This window comes from Sceloporus occidentalis, unplaced genomic scaffold, assembly GCF_023333645.1.
Source record: "Sceloporus occidentalis isolate IW3139 unplaced genomic scaffold, rSceOcc1.0.p SCAF_138, whole genome shotgun sequence".
Classification (NCBI taxonomy): domain Eukaryota; kingdom Metazoa; phylum Chordata; class Lepidosauria; order Squamata; family Phrynosomatidae; genus Sceloporus; species Sceloporus occidentalis.
Window position 1 is genome coordinate 1,860,849 of NW_028317118.1, and position 18,994 is coordinate 1,879,842.

Consider the following 18,994-nt stretch of genomic DNA (forward strand, 5'->3'; position numbering starts at 1 on the left):
TTTGGAAGGGAAATCCATAGCCTGGGAGCAGCCACTGAGAAGGCCCTGTCTCACGTCACCCCCAGATGTGCCTGAAAAACGCCTTCTCTGAAGATATCACAGAATAGAGCCAAGCTGTGTAGGGACTTATGGATCATAACCGGCACTTTGCCTTGTGCATGGAAACAAAGTGGAGCTGTTTCAACAAGGGAGTTCTCTGCTCCTTGCAACTAGTGCTGGTTAACAGTCTGCCTGCACCTCTTTGGGCCCGCTGAAGTTTCTGAGCATTTTTCAAAGATACGGCTCCATACAGGATCTAACTATGACAGAAATTATTTTGCCTAGATCAGACATCTCCAGGAACTTGTACGTTAGTTCACTGGCTTTACCTGTGCAGTTGCAATGGCCAGCTCGCTTCAGTGACATTTCTAGGACCGACAGTCAAGTGACCCAGCCTGACAAGAGGAATAGAGTCTGTCCTGACCTACTGTCACCCAGTCCTTGCCATATCTTGAGCTCTTTAGCCCCTGCACCCACCTTTTCTTCCATCCTTTCCCTGCCTCTTGCCTGTCCTTTCCTTACATTCCTCCATCCTTTCTTCAGCCCCTTCATGGCGCTGAGCTCCAGGAGCACAGGAAGCAACACATCGCAGGGCGGAGAAAATCCCATCCATCTGCCAATGCAGTAAAAGTGCAACCATGTGCAAAAAGCTGCCACAGAGAAGGGCTGTATGGCTAGAGGCAAGGTCGGCTTTGCTTGGAGTTTCATGGCATCTCTTCTGCTGCACTCGGAGTGCTGAGCAAGACTTGTGATCACAGCTGTTCTTGCTGAAAACTAATTAAGATTAATGCCAAGCTTCTCCTTCGTTATTCCCCAAGGAAAAATCTACTAACCATTCTGCTGTAGTCCTGCCCTTGCCACCTTTCAGAATTCCCACTACATCACTTTGGAGGGGAAAACATCTCATCGAGACAACTGGTGTTTACAAGTTCTGTGAAATGGACAGATATCTTGCTTCCCTATTAGAGAGTGATTTTTGCATTAAGGATATTGGTAGAACAAGACCCTGAAGACGCTATCCTACCAAAGATTTCTGATAGGGGAGAAACCCCCAAGGACTAACATCACTGCCAGCTCCATAGCCTGAATTTGTTCTGCTCTCTTTCTGACACTGAAGACTTCCAAGGTATCTACACTGCAGAAATAATCCAGTTCCACACCACTTTAACTGCCATGCCTCAATGCTATGGAACTGTAGTTTGGTGAAATATTTAGCCTTTTCTGTCTGAGAGGTCTGGTGCCACAACAAACTGCAATTCCCAGGATTCCACAGAATGGAGCCATGACAGTTAAAGCAGTGTCAAAGTGCATTAATTCTGCAGTGCAGATGCAGGCTTCCTCTTTGAAGCCCCTTAGTGAGCAGGAGGTACCTGAGCTCTGCCAGAGCCAACATCTCAAGACAAAAGACTGGCTTGTTTAAGCACCAATTACTAAAAACTGACCTGTCCATATGTCTCTTTAAAAGCTGTCAAGAGATTCCACATTTGCTGGAACCACATTCTTTTTTCCTGCTCTTGGATGTCTCTATCCCTCTTGACTTTCTTTTATCCATTCACAGCTGTCCATGGTCCTGCATTTTTGCCTGAACTCTCGCTCGGCTTTCTGAGATTCCCCGCTTCCAGACTTCTCCTGGTGAGAAGCAAGCAAATTTCTCTGGATTCTTTCACTCTCAGGGATAATGGCATTAGGCCTTGGCATGGAAACAGTCCATGCCATGTTGAAGCAACACATGGTCAAGAGCAATATGCATGATGGAAGGAGCAAGGAGAAACCATAGCAGTTAGCTTATTGTGAATACTTTGCTTCAGAGTGGCTGTTCCAACTTTTAGATGTGAGCCCCATGGGAGGCTGGGGGGGGGTTGCAGGGGGGGGTTGTGCACCCGACTATGATAGATAGGTCTGAAGCTTCTAAACAAAGCAAAATGTAAAGCCTGCAAGCCAGAGGTCTGTCCACCTTGACTTAAAACATACCAAAAAGAAGAAGGAACACAATGCACTTCACAATTCATGGCTTAAAACAGCAATCAAGAAGTCTGAAGGTTTGTTTTGACAACATCATCTCACCCAGCTAGAAAAGAGGATTGATAAATAGTATGAGCATCTATGTGCATGCACAGACCCCCAACTCCCAAACCAGCACCACATGAGTGCACTCATGTTTTTTAAATGATGCAAACACAATTCAGTGGTAGCAGTCTAAGGAGGAATATCAAGTCCCAGCTGAAGAGAAGAAACACTCCACTGCCCAGCCTGCGGATGTTCCCATTACACTGGGGGAAAACTGATAACTTTGACTTCAGAAAGAAGGCAGGGAATTGGAGGAAAACAGAGCAGGAAACTGCAGAACAAAATTAAGGGACCAAGCTCCTGGCTTGCTGTCAAGAAAGAGAGCTTGGAAATGTTTAGGATCCTTCTTAGTTGAAAGAGGATTCCAAATCCTATGCAAACATGTCCAGTGGGGATTCTTGAAATACTGTTTTGCACTCTCCTTTCCTTGACAGGTGGGAAGTCAGGTCAACCTTTACAAACTCAGTGTCTTTTGGAGAAGAAAGCCCTGAAGCCTTAAAAAAATTCAGCTCCTATCTGTTTATTTTTAAAACATGCAAATTGCCCATCACTGTTGACAGGTGAGCTGTACTCATGGAGAGAAGGGCCTGTGTGTCATAGAAAACACTGGGGGTGTAATGCATCTCCATACACACATTGCATCTCCTGGCAGCGGGTGCCAGGTTTTGCAACTAGCATGATATTCCCAAACACAGAATGTTCCAATGACCTATGAGGTGACTGGTGACCATTTCCTTCTACAACAGAAATGCAAGAGACATACTGGGTGGTGCAACTGGCAGGAGTTGGGGACATGACACCTTCCCCACATCACCCCAGTAGTGAGGAACAACTGTACTGGATGAGTCAAAGGTCTACCTAGTAGTTAGTTTTAAAAAGAAATATATCCATAGTATTTAAGAACAAAAGCATAACCAAGAGCAAATCAACAGCTACTGTTGATAAAACCAGTAGCTACGTGGGTCATGGGGTTCATGGGGACATCTGGATGTTGTGGGACTGGAAGTCCCAGCAGCCCTCACTAGGATATACAATGATGAGGAACCCTGGCAATTACAGTCCAACCACATCTGGACAGCCACATGAATCCCACTCTGATTTTTGGTCTGGAGCAGGGAGACGACCCAAAGGGAAGGGAACTCAAAGAAAATATCCCCCAAAGTCTTCTGAAAAAAGACAAAGACTCAGCTCAGAATTAATAGAGCGAGGGTGCAGGGTGATTCTCCTCTTGAACTGCACTAAGTAGCTCTGCCCAAAAGAGCTGGAGCAGCACATCTGTGAAACTTCTTAAAATCTAGGCTGGCTTATTTAGAGGAAGGTATGTTTAGAGAGACAGCCAGCATGGTGTAGTAGTTTGAGCATTTGACTATGACTTTGGAGACCAGGGTTCGATTCCCTGCTCAGCCATGAAAAGTCATTGGTTGATCTTAAGTGAGTCATACACTCTCAGCCCCAGAAAACACCATGGTAAGTTCACTTTAGGGTCGCCGTATGTTGGAAACGATTTGAAGGCACACAACAGCAACAGATGTTTAGGGAATGCACCATGCGGCATGCTTGATGAACCACTACACTGATCACAGGTAAAGCTGAATGCCTGAGTGTGGACACATGAAAGGATCAGGGAACTGGTGGCACTCGAACACATATCTTACCTGGTGATGATAGCAAGATGAGGAGGGCTCATGCAAGCACCCATGAACAGTACCACATTCTCGTGTCGTGTCTGCCTATAGGCCATGACTTCCCTCTTGAAGGCTTTCAGTTGATCTTCATTGTCCCGCTCAATGTCAATGAGGCGGATGGCCACCTCACCGTGCCAGCGGCCATGAAACACCTGTCCAAAGCGGCCCTTGCCAATCAGCTCGCCAATCTCCAGCTGCTCAAAGGGGATGTCCCACTCTTGCAAGAAGATGCTGGTCTGGCTGGCTTTGCGTGGGAAATTGCGGGCAGAGAGGAGAGAGAGGTTCATCTCCTCAAAATCATCCTCTGATTCCTCATCATTTCCCTGTTCGTTCTAGAAATGAGATAAGAGAGGGACTCATTTTACATTGATAGAACTTAACCTCCCCCTATGGCCTACCCCCTTCTTCCTCTGGACATGGTCCCAGACATGCACATTAATGTACATCGGCAACACAGCATGATTAAAGCCAGTGCTGCTACCAGGTCCAATTCCAAGGTCCTACTCCATAGAACAAGCAGCAGGGATTTCCTAATGCAGCAAGGCTGGTTTATCGCACTTTTAACTAACTGAAGTCATGTGCATCATCCTCTAAAGAGGAACTCCCCCAGAAGACTATGAAGTCCTGAGTGTACAATTGTTACTCATCACAAATACACACAAACACATAACTCAGCAATCCTAGTTAGCATGTCTGAGGAACCAGCCCCATATCAACCAAAGCTTGGACAAGTCTATGGCACCATATCCCAAATCCACAAGCCACATCCCATGACTCTCCTATACCTATTTAAAACAAACCTGGTTCCAGACATGTCACAGGAATGAAGAATATGTGGCCATTTAGGTGTAGCTGAGTTGCAAATCCCAAGTGGCTCTGGGCAGTGTAACTAACAGTGAGAGAAGATACCATCCATAACATCTAGAGAGCCACAGTTGATCACTTTGCCCCACAGCCTAAGAACACTAGCTAAGAAGGTTGTTCCAAAAAGACAGTGTGCCAGTCTCTGCCCCATCCAAAGCAGTTTGAGAAGAACTCAGATTAGCACAGTTGCATTAAGGGATTTTCTGCAAAAGCCTAACGTTGTTTTTCTAAAAACACTTTTGTAAAGACCTGTGATTTGAGCTTTCTTCAGATGCAAGGAGCACATGACCTAGGGAACTGGAGCTAGAAGCTGAGTGGAAGCAATAAAGTCATAACAGGAGCTGGGATTCTATGTGAGTTCATTCAAGAGAGCAGTGTACCAGGATCTGTACAGGATACTAAAGTAAAGGGAAATCCAGAATCATGAGTGGGATCATAGGAGATAACACTGTTTGGTCCTCCTTCAAATCAGGGGAGCCTGGTAGCACAGATTCTTTCAGAACTGAAGAACTCTGAGTAACAATACTGTAATAGTCTTGGATAAAACCACCAATTCATGGACTGATGTCTCAGTAACAGACTCAGAACTGATGTCTTACTCTTCACTAGTTTAAAATCAACCTTAACACAGGAGTAACAGAGTAGACATGGTGTTCCTGAGGCATGCATGCATGCTGAAGTGTCTGAGGGGGTGATCTTTCATCCATTCCTTTCATTTATTCTTCTCTTTCTGATCTGACCTGAGATGGTCAGGCACTCTCTCTTCTGCCAGTGACTGTGCCTCTAGCAAGTGTCCCAGGTATTTCTCATGCAGAATATAAAACCTTATGGGCTGCAGAGGATGGTCCCATCAGAACCGATTGCACAGATGGTACTGACAAAGATTCAACAAGCAGGGTAAATAGTTGTTGACACTGATGGTAGCAATCTGGAGCAAATGGCAAGAGAAGTCATAAAGGCAGACTTTCTTAGCAGCAAGCTCAGCAAGTTGTAGCTTTCTTCCAGCAGAGGGCTTTTAGCCAAAGCTCTGCCCTGCTCTGCCCATGGGGCAATGATTGGCAATGGCAACAAGAACCAACCTTATGTTCTTTCCCCAGGTACAATAAAAAAATGGCCATCCGTACGGTTGAACCTGTCACCTAAAACACATATATGTCTTGAACAAACCTTTTGAGGCCTTGAGATCCCAAACAAGCTGTGCAAACACACAAATAGAAAAACCTCAAACACCTCACAAGCAAAGAAACTAAGATGACAATAAAATGAAATAAATGGGAAATAGTAAGAGAAGTAGATGGAAGCCAGAAACCACTTAGCTACTCACTTGAAAACAGAAAAGTGTTCCTCGAGATTCAACTGCTACAACAGACAGAAAGTAACTGAAGGAGCTAGGCATTGTGTGTTCAGCTAGTCCAGCAGTTTTAACAGCAAGGAGGTCACACCAAAGAGGACTCCAAACAGGACAACGCCAAACAAGCACCTTACTCTGACAATAGCCAAGATGAATGAGGCTTCTTATACTGCTGGCCCAGACTACTCTCTCCAGTTTCCACCCTTTCCTTCTTTCTCTTTTTGTGAACTATTTATTGCAACACCCAGAAACATACAAAAAACACACAATAATTTTCTGTATCTAAAAAACATACAATGAAAAGACACACCTAACTAACCCAGTTATCTAAAACTCAAAACACAAAAACACACAAAGCAGGGACACAATGGCTTCCAGCACACCTGGGGATGGTTCTTTTACATTACTTATCCAACTTCCCTTAATGTATTTAAAAGTTAATATAATACTCTCCTCTTCATCTACTCTCCAAAATAAGCACAGAGAAGACAGTGAGAAGCCAGAGCATGACTCAAAGACTCAAATTTGCCAAACAGTGACCTAAAGGGGCAGGAACATGGAAAGCTGCCTTGTTGCAAGTAAGTCCATTGGTTCATCTAGCTCTAAACCAGGGATGAGGAGCATATGGCCCACCAGATGTTGCTGGACAACAAAGCTTATGATAGTGTTGGTAGAGGCGAAAGAGGAATAGGAAAGAGCGCTGTAGCTCAGTTGTAGAGCACACACTCTCAACGCAACAGGTCCCAGGTTCAATCCTTGGCATCTCCAGGTAAGGTTGAGAAAGACTTCTATATTTTAACACAGCTGTTGCTTTTCAGACTGGGGAACATGCATCCTCTCAGATGTTTCTGAACTGTAACTGCTATCAAGTCTGCAAGCTTAGCCAATGATAAAGGATGATGAGAGTTGCAATTCAGCAACCTCTGGAAGGCCACACATTTGCCATCCCTGATCTACAGTGACTGGCAGCAGCTCTCTGGGGCTGATCATTCTAGGGGTCTTTCCAATCCCTACTTGTATGTATGTGTGCGCCTTCAAGTTGCATGTCGACTTGTGGCAACCCCCATAAATTTCATAGGGTTTGCATAGGCAAAGAATACTCAGAGGTGGATTTGCCAATTCCTTCCTCTGAAATACAGCCTAGAGCACCCTGTATTCATTGGCAGTCTCACATCCAAGTACTAACCAGAGCAGACTCTGCTTAGCTTCCAAGATCAAATGGGATCTGGTGCCTTTGGGGTGATCTGGGAACACATGTTTGCAAAGCATGTGCTTTACCACTGAGCTCTGGCCCACTTCTCACCTCACCCCACTATCCTAGAAGCCATGGGGGTTCAATCCACTCAGGCCACCAATTTGCAAAAAAAAAAAAAAAAAAAAGTAACAGAATACATTCTCCCAGATTAACCTTGTTGCAAAATTTTAAGCCAGCCGCTATGAGACGCATATACCACCATCAGCTATTAAACATAACAGAGGCAATGGGCAGCTGTAACTGCTTGCAGGAGGAGTCAAGAGATCCCCAAAGGAGCCCAAAAGTTGCTGCTGTTGGTTAGGCCTCTCTGCTGAGGTCACCATAACAAAACTCATTTCCAACAGTCTGCCTTTTATTTCAGCACAAGAACAGAAAGTCAGCAGATCTTTGCGTGCAGCTTACCTCGGAGGTTGGCTCCACTTCAATTTGAAGTAATGGATTTCCTTCCAGGCTTTAAAGAAAACAAACACTGCAAATTACTAAGACTTGAAAGCCAGAAGCAATGCTGTTTAATAATCGGCACGGACAAGACCATGAGCTTAAACCAGACATGCTCTTGTCTAGCCACCTACGGTGAGTAGGAAGCAACCCCAGGCAACCAGACAGAGGAGCTTTCATACAATGAGAGTGTTGATGCTTCCTTTCCTCTTCCTGAACATTGTAAGCATGTGTGGCCAGTTGGACCTGCACTTTTTTCTGTGCGTGAACCAGTTACTTTTATGGAAATACTTAGAAAACTGCCTTAGACTGAGGCCAATGCAATGTGGCCTTCAAAGTTGTCTTTGGCCCTCAAATTATTATATATTTATCCTGCCCCTTTTGCAAGAAATTTAAGAGAGCACATGTATTTTATCCTTGCCACAGCCCTGTGGCATAGGATAGGCTAATTTCTAATAAAAAGTTCAAAATGACTGAGTAAATGCCCATGTTTGATTTCATCTTTGAACCCAGGTATGTTTAATCCATGTCCAATTCTCTATCTGCCAGGCTAGACTAAACTGGACTTTAATGCTGGCTTCTTCTGTTCAGCAAAATCAGGATGAAGGAATACGTCTGTAACACGCAAAGTTCTCAATTACAAATGAGAAGCAGCAGGGTAGTAATTATTGTTTGTTGAATTGCAGCCAGTTCAAGTTCATTTCAGCCCATTAGTTCTGTTGCCCATGATAACTTTACATTCTGGTGGTTTTTTATCCCTATTCTTTTTTGTCAGTATATATCTACAATGGAGATCTCCCCTGAGACAGGCAGCAAGGACAGAGCAAAACAGAAGTACAAATGAGTGAGAAACTTGTTTCCGTGCATTTTTTTAAAAGTAAGAATTAACCACCATCACGTTTGCACATTTATTCATATTAAGGTTGAAATGAACTTGAGATTTTAAAACATTTAATGTGAGAGAAAATAAAACTGACAGATTGACCTATCCAGACCCTGGACTTGCTAGTGTGAATACTATCTCCAGCTCTAGGCCCTATACTTTAAGAAGGATATAGACCAACGGGTCCCAAACCTTGATCCTCCAGATGTTTTGGAGTTCAGGTCCCAGAATTCTTGTCTGTTAGCCATGCTGGCTGGGGTTTCTGGGAGCTGAAGTCCAGAACAGTTGCATAAGGAGAAACATCTTAATGGTTAGAGCTGGGATAGAAAAGAAATTTGTTAGGTTGTCATTTCCCTGAAGAAAGTTCCATTTGGCATCTCCTAAGACACGACAATGGAATGGAGCATGTCTTGGAAATTCATACATTTTTGGCACTGATTCTGTGTTTCAGTGATAAAATATTCAAACAAAACCATGCATAAATTTACAAAATGTACACGCTTTAAAAAGTGTAAGGATGAAAAGTGCATTGGAAAAAAATGTACATAAAAGTATACATTACAAAATGCTTCAAAAATGCATATACTGTATTTGGGGGCACATATGCACAAAAATTACATATGTATTTTCACGTGGAAGACAAAATCTCGCAAACCGATTTAAATTTGAACAGGATGAGAATATTAATGGATTCTGCAAGATCTACAAGGCCTTCTCCTCCATGCTGTGATTCAACCAACTTCAACATTACACCTGATCTGATTCTTCCAACCATTCTTCTTTAGTCTTCATGGCAGATGTTGTCAAACACCTTCCAAGTTTTCCTGGACAGAACTGGGGGGGGGGGGGGGGAGCCTTGGTGAAATGGTTTCAACTCCAGAAGAATTTATAATTGCTGTTTCTATAGCAAGCAATGCCAAAGAATGACAGAATTCTCAAAGTCTCAAAGGTGCTATGAGATCTCTTTGCATCTCCATCAGCAGGGTTATACTATGGATAAAATGAGATGGGGAGAACCATCTAAAGATGAGATAGAAAGGTGCTAAATAAAATAAAATAAATCAGACCAGAAGTGCCAATAAGGATTGTGATGGTGCATTAACCTATGTATTTTTTTCTACCTCTGTGCTTGTTAGTATGCTTAAGCTGTTCCCATGAGGCTGTGGCTGCTAAGTGCAACATGCTGCAGCCCAGGGGGATCTGTCATAGCTAAAATGACAGATTAAGCTTGTACGACAAGCAGGAATTCTCCAGCAAAATCTTCCATGCACTCTCCAAAAAACAAAGGGGGGGGGGGGAATGATCCAACATCAAGACTTTGGAGAAACTTCAAGAATCGAGTCCAACTCAAGCCACTCCCCAGAGAGAAAAGTCTCATACTTTGGTGGAGCAGAAAGCATTCAAAATCAATCCTCAGCCGTCAAGAGTATCTCAGAAAGGAAGCACAAGTAAGCAAGAGAGCAAACCTGGAATTCATTTGCTTGCAAATTACACAAACAGCCACAAAGTTGGAATTGGCTTCTGTAAGGACTGGATGCAGGAGAGAAACGCAATCATTTTTTTCCAAACAAGAATCAGGTTGGCAATGCATGCTAAGCCCCAAGTTCGAGCGATCAAGGATTTTTTAATCCCCTGCACATAAACGGCTGCCACGCTGAGCTTTCTCCCTTCTCAGAAGTCAATTACTCTTGCCTAAAAGCCTGGAAAGAGTCTTTCCAACAGGACTGACAGGCCTGTCACGTCCCACATCTTCCCCATTTGGTCCTCAGTTTGACCTCTGCAATGCAACAGAACCCTTTGCAAGTTCCAAGCAGAACCAAAAACCAGGGATCCATCCATGCAGCTGTGTTCTGCCACTTCTTCTCAGGACGTTTGAAAAGGAAAATTGAAACAGCATGGGGTATGTGACCGGAATTCACAAGGCAAGGTGAGAAAAGAAAAAAAAAAAAGAAAGGTCACTTACATAGGGTTAGAATTCACTGGATGGAGGACAACTTGGGGTGCTCTAGTGGGCGTCTCAGGCACAACATCTGAAAGAAGAACCCCATTCAGAACCAAAAGGCAAACGCAACACATCCACATGTTTTGTAAGAGCTAAATGTGTTAAATAGGTTTGTAGGGCAAGCACCCTGTTGTGATTTCTAACAAGCCAATGTGGTCCTGTGCCAAAGGAAAACAATCATAATCTCAGTCCGCCCCATCTTGGTCTGCGTCTGGGAACAATGAAACATGAAAGGCATTTTTAGTTCGGCTCGGCAGAGTCTCCTAATCCCCAGCTAACATATTGTCTTGAGATCATTCGCCACGGCCAGAGCCACAAAGAAATTCTGGAAAGCTGTTTGGTTCATTCATTCATTCCGTTTACATCCCACCTTCCTTCCAATAAGCCCAGAGTGGTATATGTATGGCTCTCCTCCTCCCCATTTTACAATCACAATCTCCTTGTGAAATAGGTCAAGCTGAGACAGAGTGACTGGTCCAAGTTCAGCCATGGCCTGCAACCAGGATTTCCCTGATCCCTTCCCTCAGCCAAACCTATCCCACAGAGTTGTTTGAGGATAAACGGCTGCCTTGAGTTCACTGAAGGAAAGTCAGGTGATAAATATTATTAATACCCAATATAAAAATGTGTATTTCAAACAAAAATGATTACCAAAATGTGTTGGGAATAAGGCATACAAAACTGCATGTGCCTGTGTTTGTGTTGTTTGCCTTGCAGTCGTTTCTGACGTATGGGGACCCTACGGCAAACTTATCTTGGGTTTGGCAAGTTTCTTCAGAGGGATTTTGCCATTGCCATCCCTTGAGGCTGTGACAGTATGACTTGACCAAAGTCACCCAGTGGGTTTACATGGCCAAGCAGCGATCTGAAGCCTGCTCTCAGTCATAGTTCAACACTCAAACCACTGCCTCAAGTACAAAAATAGGTACAGTTGGCTCTTCATATCCACGGATTCTTTATCCATAGATTTAAGTATCCATGGCTTGGAAATATTTAAAAAAAGATAGAAATTTCAGAAAGAAAACCTTGCTTTTGCTATTTTATATGATGGACACCATTTCACTATGTCAATGTATATCACGGGACTTCAAAATCTATGGATTTCAGTACCTACAAGTGTGTGTGTGGGGGCAAACCCCAGCAGATATCAAGGACCCACTGTATTTGAAGAAAAGATGTACAATTTAAGTGCTATTTTGGGGGTTCTGAGATATATAAACTTCAGAAAATAAAATGTATGGATGGCTAGACCCATATAAAACAGAGATTGGAAACAAACTAATCCATCCAGCCTCTGCTGCCTCTTGTCACCACATGGATAGTGGGAGCAGCTGGACAAGAAGCACCCATGTTTATCTCAAGACACATGGAGACTACAAACAAAGGTAGCCAGCACAATCCTGATGGCTCTCCCACCTTCACGCATTTACTGAACATCTGAAAAGGTCAAGAGTGAGAGGCTGCGTTTAGTGCAGTGTGACAGGACAGAAAAATCCAAAGTGCAGCCAATTATCAGAAGGTGTTTACAAGCAGAATACATTTGTATCTTTGGTTTGTCACATTGATACCCTGCCTTTCCTCCAAAGAGGCTAAAGAGGAGGACATGGGCATTTCCACTTTTGTTAATCCTCATGGCAAGCCCGAGAAGTCAAATGAGAGGCAGCAGGGATGGCTTCAAGGTCGCCCAGGGAGCTTCATAGCCAAGTGGGGATTTGACTCCATAAAAAGCTGTTCACCTCACACCAGATCTGTCAGCAGAGCTTGGGGAAGCAATAGCCATTTTAGAGAAACTTACCTGGGAAGATGAACTGCTGTTTGTACTTGTAGTACTGGGAAGCTGAAAAGGAGAAAAAGACACAACTTACAAAGTACACGGAGTAACAAAGAGGCTTGAAGCCCCTCTAAGAAGTCAGGCAGCAAGATGTCAGAGAGAGAGGTTGAGAAACCTATCTGGATTTGAAAAAGGGTTGGCTTGTATATGCAATCCATTGTTCAATATTGCCCAGACTACTGAAGAGCAGAACTGGAAATAATGCAGGTGGCCATTACTTTCATTACTTTCATTATTTTAATTATTTTAATTATTTTAATTACAGGCCAAGACGAGTCAAACATTTAGGAGCTATCAACATACAGCACTCAAACTTTGATTATTTTAGCTGAGGAATCAACAACAAGCCAAGAGCAAAAACTTCCCAAGTGATTAACTTTCGCTCCATCCAGTTGAATGTTATTCATTTCTATTGCCCTACTTCATAAAGAGCAACAAGGATCTCACTGATTCATCCTGCCAAATTTCCCTTCTCGATCTTAATAATTCCTCCTGATTTGCACAGTTAATAAGAACCTTGGGAAATAAAGATCCATGACAAGGGGGCACAGATTTCCAACACAGCAATCACATCAGTGCCCGTAATAATATATTATTCTCACAGTTCGTTCAGAGAAACTGTAACAGTTCAGCAGGTAGAAGAATGAAAAGTGCCTGCAGTGTAAATGCACCCCTGCAGTGCTTGCATCACAGATACACTGATGGATTTAACTTCACACCACAAATATTTAAAATGGGCAGGTTGAGAGAAGGTTTTGAGTCCATTCCCAGGCTCCAACAAACACTATTACAAAGCATGTCCATTGTGGGAGCTATATTAAATTAGACTCTGTGCTATTCTGAGTATTTCTGGACTAAAGAGAAGATTTCCCTTCCCTGGCTTGCCTTCACAAGGCCATCAGCCCACCAAGTGCTTCCGGACAGAGCTTCCTTTCCACTCACTGTTTCCTCCAATTGTCTATTCCAGCTCCTTAATGTGGACTTTCATGGACTAGGTAATCCAGTTGATAAAATGCATCATGTTTTATCTAGAATTTCGAGACTATACATAGTACCTCTCAGGGTGGGATTCTAAAAAGTGAGTTCAGTGGATGATTAAATGCAGAAAGTACCTATAGTGAAAATTATATTATTAACATTACCCATTCATAAAACTGTTGCTGATAAGACGAACAGCCAAGCACTGGGTATCCCAGCTGACACAGTGAGACTGGCATCCCAGTCGTGGTATACACTGACCTAAGTCCACCCTATGCCTGCACATATTTTTTTGAGGAGGGGTCTTATTGTAGAGGTTGATATTCCCCTCCATTCTCTGCAAAGATTCTGTAGGACTTGTTGATCCACTACATCCCTCCATGGCCATTCCATGGCTGTTGGAGTATGAGGAGATCAGAGAAGTAGTTGACTATGTCCCTGTAGCCAGACACATCCAATATCATCAGCTATCTCTAGAGGACCATGACAGATCTCAGCAGATGAGATAAGCATTCTGTGTCTAATTATGGAGACATAGGCCTTGTCTGTATGGGCCAAAAGGCCTGTTGTCCTCCTATTCTGGCATCATCCTGTTCAGATGATGCACAGCCCAAACCTCGGTTCTGGTGCCAACTGTCCAGACACCATGTGACACATTCAGCACCGGAACCAGGATATGACACTATTAACATGCATTAAAATAACTTGCCTCTTATTCCAGATCCAGATCTTCTAGGAAGATCTGGAGACCTTCATTTCCACAGAAGACAGCAGTCTGCATGGGCATCCCCCTAAGCTGCCTGATGCATCCGCTGCTGTCACCAGTCACTTGCCATGCCATCAGAATGAGGTGCCCAGCTATGTGATTATCTCTGGACCCCTTGTTCTGACCTCAGAAATGAGTGACCCATGGTGGTGGCAGATGCTCCAGACAGCTCAGTGGGACACCTATGCAGACAGCTGCCCTTGTGAAGAAACGGAGGGCCAGGTAATGGGGGAGAAGTCAAGGCAGCTCCAAGGCCAGAATCCTCCAGGTCCTCTCTTATTGCAATTGCCAACAAAGTGGCAGACTAGAGCCTCCTAATGAGTTGTAATTCTGTTGTCTCTCTTTAATCTTCTCTTGAAGTTACATATTTTCAGTCTACTGTAATAAACAGTTCCAAGTGCAACTGCCTGGGCAGTTCACCTGCCTGTCATTTCTTTTAGGCAAACTGCAGGCTAACCCACAAATGTCCATCACAAAATCACCTTCCCCAGACATCTGAGATTAGTACTGGTTAAGATGAGCATACCAGGAGACAAGATCACAATGACTATCAAAGGCCATGAATTATAATCCCTAAAGAACCAGACATAACAACTCATATTAACCAGTAATGCCACCAATTTCCTAGCTCAGGCTAGACATTTCTCCTGCTTGCAATGCTTAGTTCTATTGCAAATCAATAGAGTTTCCCCAAGAAGCTCATTAACACAAATCCAGCTCCAGAGTGAACTTGTGCAGCTCGTAATACTTGGCTGTACTCTGAATTGAGCATTTCCTCGAGAAGCTCGTAAATAATATCAGCCCAATTCTGAATTGAATTGATCCTGCTCATAATGCTTTGGCTGTATCACAAATACAGCAACAAGAAACTCATAAATACCCATCTAATTCTAAATCAAGCTAAAGGGAGTTTGTTTGTCCCTAGCTGTAGCTTCATGAAATGGCTCCAGGTAGCCACTCCTCCCACCAAGCTGTAAATCTAGGGTACAATTTAAAAGTGCAGAAGTGATTCAGGCTGTATTTCTTGGAGCCTTCTTGAAATGCAACCAGGCACGTCTGAAAATGGAAACTGTTTGGGGGCTTTCAAGGACACACAGGAGGGCTGGATAACTGTACAATTCCTAATGCTTCTTCTCCTGCGGGTGAAAAATTGCTGTCTTGGTTTCCAATAAAGGCCATACATTTTACTGTGTTGACTTGCTGTGGAGAAGGCTGTTGAAAGAAGAGTGATGAGAACTGCCCTCATTTTAGCATGGAGAGGCAATGGAGCCATGAAGGGCCAAGATTAATGGAAGAAACAAATAGATTTGCCCTGTCTTGTCTATGTGCAGCGATCAGAGAAGGAAGAACAAGGTGTTATGCTTTATAGGGAACATAAAAAAACTGCCTTATACTAAGTCAAGCCATTGATCCATCTAGTTCAGGACTGAGGCTGAGACTGAGGTTTCAGACAAGACCATTTCCAACCCCAACCTAATATGTTAAGACTATAGGTTGAAGCTAGGACCATCTACATGCAAAGCTCTACCTCTAATGGGAGCTATGGTCCTTCCAGAAAAGGTTTACGAATAGAGGAATCTGCCTTATTCCAAGTCTGGCTATTTGTTCCTGTCTAACCAAGTATCATCTACTTTGTGTTGTTGCTATTGCTGCTGTATGCCTTTAAGTCATTTCTGACTTCTGGCGACCCTAAGGCAACCCTATCATTGGGTTTTCTTGGCATGTTTCTTCAGAGAGGGTTTGCCATTGCCATCTCCTGAGACTGCGAGAGTGTGACTTTAAGATCTGGATAGATAAATGACTAAAAGGGACACAAAACAGCAAGAGCCGTCAAGAGAAGACATTAAATGGTGCGGCACAAACTGGCGCAAGTCACCAATCTGGAAGATTCCCCCAGGGATTTTTAATCGGCCCTAATAAAGTATTGCCACTGCTCTGGGTTGTTTAATGTATTTATTTCATTAGGAGACTTATAACCTTTTAATATGTTTGCATCACAAAGGGTGGCTTGCAAGAAACGAACCAATAAAACTGTGGCATCAATTTCTAAGCTGAAAATAATATAACAGTTAAAATCAAGGCAGTTGCAGCAGATAAAAGCAACTATAATAAGAGGTTCACCACACAAAAGCCCTGTCAGCTCAGCAGGTCAAATGCTTTCTAGCATAATAATAATAATAATACTTTAAAAAAGAGTTCAAACAGAAGAGAGAAATAGTGAAGTAAGATATTCCATTAATGCAGCACAATCACATTTAGGGGTTTCTTTATATGTTATCTTTCAAAATTACACTCAAAGCAGCTCGGAAGAATAGTAAACCAGCCACCAATATTGAAGGATATAAATGTACCTCACACATTTGATAATACAGTGCTTACACCCCTATCAAAAACCTGACAAGGGACAATTAACATTTCCCCAAATCTATGAAAAGCATTCCTTTCATAAAGAACAATTGCCACTGTTTTTTAAAAAATGCACATTTAACTAACAGGACTTTTACAAACTTATCCAAATCACTGACATACCCTTTAACTTAAAAATTAAATAAGAACACTGTCAAAATGTTACCATTTAAGGCAATGAAATTCACTAAATCAAAGCATCAGCCACTTGTGAGCTATGAAAAGAGATGACAGGGTCCCAGTAGTTACCCAGGACTCATCTCCAAAGCAGCAACTCAACAAGGGTTGCATCCGCACTGCAGAACTAATCCAGTTTGACACCACTTTAACTGCTATGTCTCAATGCTATGGAATTCTGGTAACTGTAGTTTTCTGAGACATTTAGCCTTCTCTGCCAGAGCGCTCTGCTGCCACAACAAACTACAGTTGCCAGGCAGGACCACACATCTCTTGTACAAATGAACATGGCAGTCTCAACGAATGTACCTGGCAAGTTGAACTGCTTCTGTTGCCGCGTACACTGTGGGGAAGGGTGCATGGGAGAAGGCGGTGTGGCGCTGGGTGGCAGTGGAGGAGCTGGCGAGGAAGGGGTGGATGATGTTGTCGAGGAGGGATTGCTGCTGGAATCAGGCTGATAGGGTACTGGAATGTGATCCTGCAAGAGAAGCAACAATGACCAGGCGTGCACATAAAAACAGAACATTCATTCTTTTGTATCTCCTCTCTCCGAAGACATCCTTGAGATAACAGGACGTGTCAAAAGATATGAGAGTCTTGGAAAGGAAAAGAAAGAAGAGCGAGTGGAATGGGTGTCAGAAAGGGAGAGAAGGAGAAGAAGGAAGGAAGGAAGAAAGAGAAGAGGCAGCAGAAAGAAAATAGACTAGTCTTAGGACCCACCCACCCCAGTGAGCATGATAAAGTCATGTACATTGGCATCAGTGTATAGACCTCCTTGTAAGATGGGTGCACGGCTGAGGGATCAGACCAGGATCCCAACTCAAGCAGAGGAGTGCTATATGCATAGGCATGGAGAACTCCTTCTGGCACTTGCCACACTTGCAACTTGTTAGGCTGCAACCAACATGTACAGCACTGTTCTCTTGGGTAAAATTCCAGTTCCTTGCAACGATTCCAGAGTGTGTGTCTGTACACTTGACAATTGCTATAAAATCAAGACCCCATTAAATACTGTATATACGCAGCTATAAGTTGAACTCATGTATAAATCGAGGGCGGGTTTTGGAACCAAAATTTTGAATCTGTGGATAGCTTGAGGGTAAAACCTAGGGCATGTAACAAAAATGTTAAAAATGAGGCAAAGGAAAACAATGCCAAAGAACTTACAAAATTCCAGCAGACATAACTGTTTGTGCTCATAATAAAAGCTGGATGAGAGAGTAGAGGGGGGGTGTCAGTCCTTCCAGGATAGATTACACATTTGCCTTTAACAGGGGATGGTTCCTTTTTTAAAATAAGAGTTAAAGTGCAGTATGCACACTGACCCATCAATAAGTTGACTCTGAGGGGGTTTTTTGGAGCATTTTGTTTTGGCTAAAATGTCTAGACTTATACATGAGTAGATACAGCAGTTCGTTTGAATGGGAGGCTCTTCTGTGGTGCACTTGTGGTGGTGGGTGCAACTCTAAAAGAGCTTTCCAGACTCTTGAGATCAGCCTGTTCCAAGTCAGGCTTCTCAATGTGCTGGTTTCCAGTTTCTACCCTCCTCAGTCAGCTTGGTCTGAAGCAGATTCAGCTAATCTGTCTATGCTTAAGAGTGCACTATTAAGGGCAGATATTTGTCCTTTTCGACATGCTGATAAAACTGGGGCTCCATCGCTTATACTGCACATGCCATTGTCTGGACCTTCTTAGAAATCATCCCCCTTACACAGCTTTTGTTCCCCAAGTAAAAATCTTTTAACCTTTCCCCATAAGAAATCTTTAAGAATTGTCTTTTCTAGCTATCAAAGATCCCTCTCACACCCCTTGATTTTCTGAATTGGGGTAACAGTCAGTGAATGCTCGGGCTGCCAAAGGTAAGAAACCTTGAAGTGTTCCTCCAGTGTCTAAGGGGCCAGAACCTTTCAGCTTAGCTTGCCCAGACAGAAAGAAATTCTCACTAGTGCAGCTGGCGGTTGAATAGCAAAACTCCAGCCTCTGCTATTGAATAATCCCCCTCTCATGGACAACACTGAAAACATTTGGGGCAGGGAGGAAGGGAGCAAAAAGCACCCCCTGTTCTCCAGAGAGAAAGTCCAAGTCAGCTCAAGTTACTCTCCATTGATCATTCCTCATGGGCCATTTAACTTAACGGAGGCAACAGAGGGCACTTCAGGGTAAAGCCGACAGACGGGAGTTTTGCACAACACCGCACATTCTTAACGCAGCTCCGTGGGGATTACTGCCCGCCAAATGCTCAATGCGGCTGT

General features: G+C 43.4%; 1 protein-coding gene across 1 annotated transcript in view; it reads right to left on the reverse strand.

The window, feature by feature from the left end:
* Window positions 1-18,994, reverse strand: part of LOC149281166 (kinase suppressor of Ras 2-like) — a 168,605-nt gene that overhangs the window by 35,189 nt on the left and 114,422 nt on the right. Inside the window, exons 12-16 of the mRNA XM_089499589.1 lie at window positions 17,052-17,220; window positions 12,380-12,421; window positions 10,546-10,612; window positions 7,664-7,712; window positions 3,762-4,123 (exon numbers count right to left, since the gene is read on the reverse strand). Of these exons, the coding sequence (XP_089355715.1) occupies window positions 3,762-4,123; window positions 7,664-7,712; window positions 10,546-10,612; window positions 12,380-12,421; window positions 17,052-17,220 (689 nt within the window). The remainder of the gene's footprint in view (window positions 1-3,761; window positions 4,124-7,663; window positions 7,713-10,545; window positions 10,613-12,379; window positions 12,422-17,051; window positions 17,221-18,994) is intronic.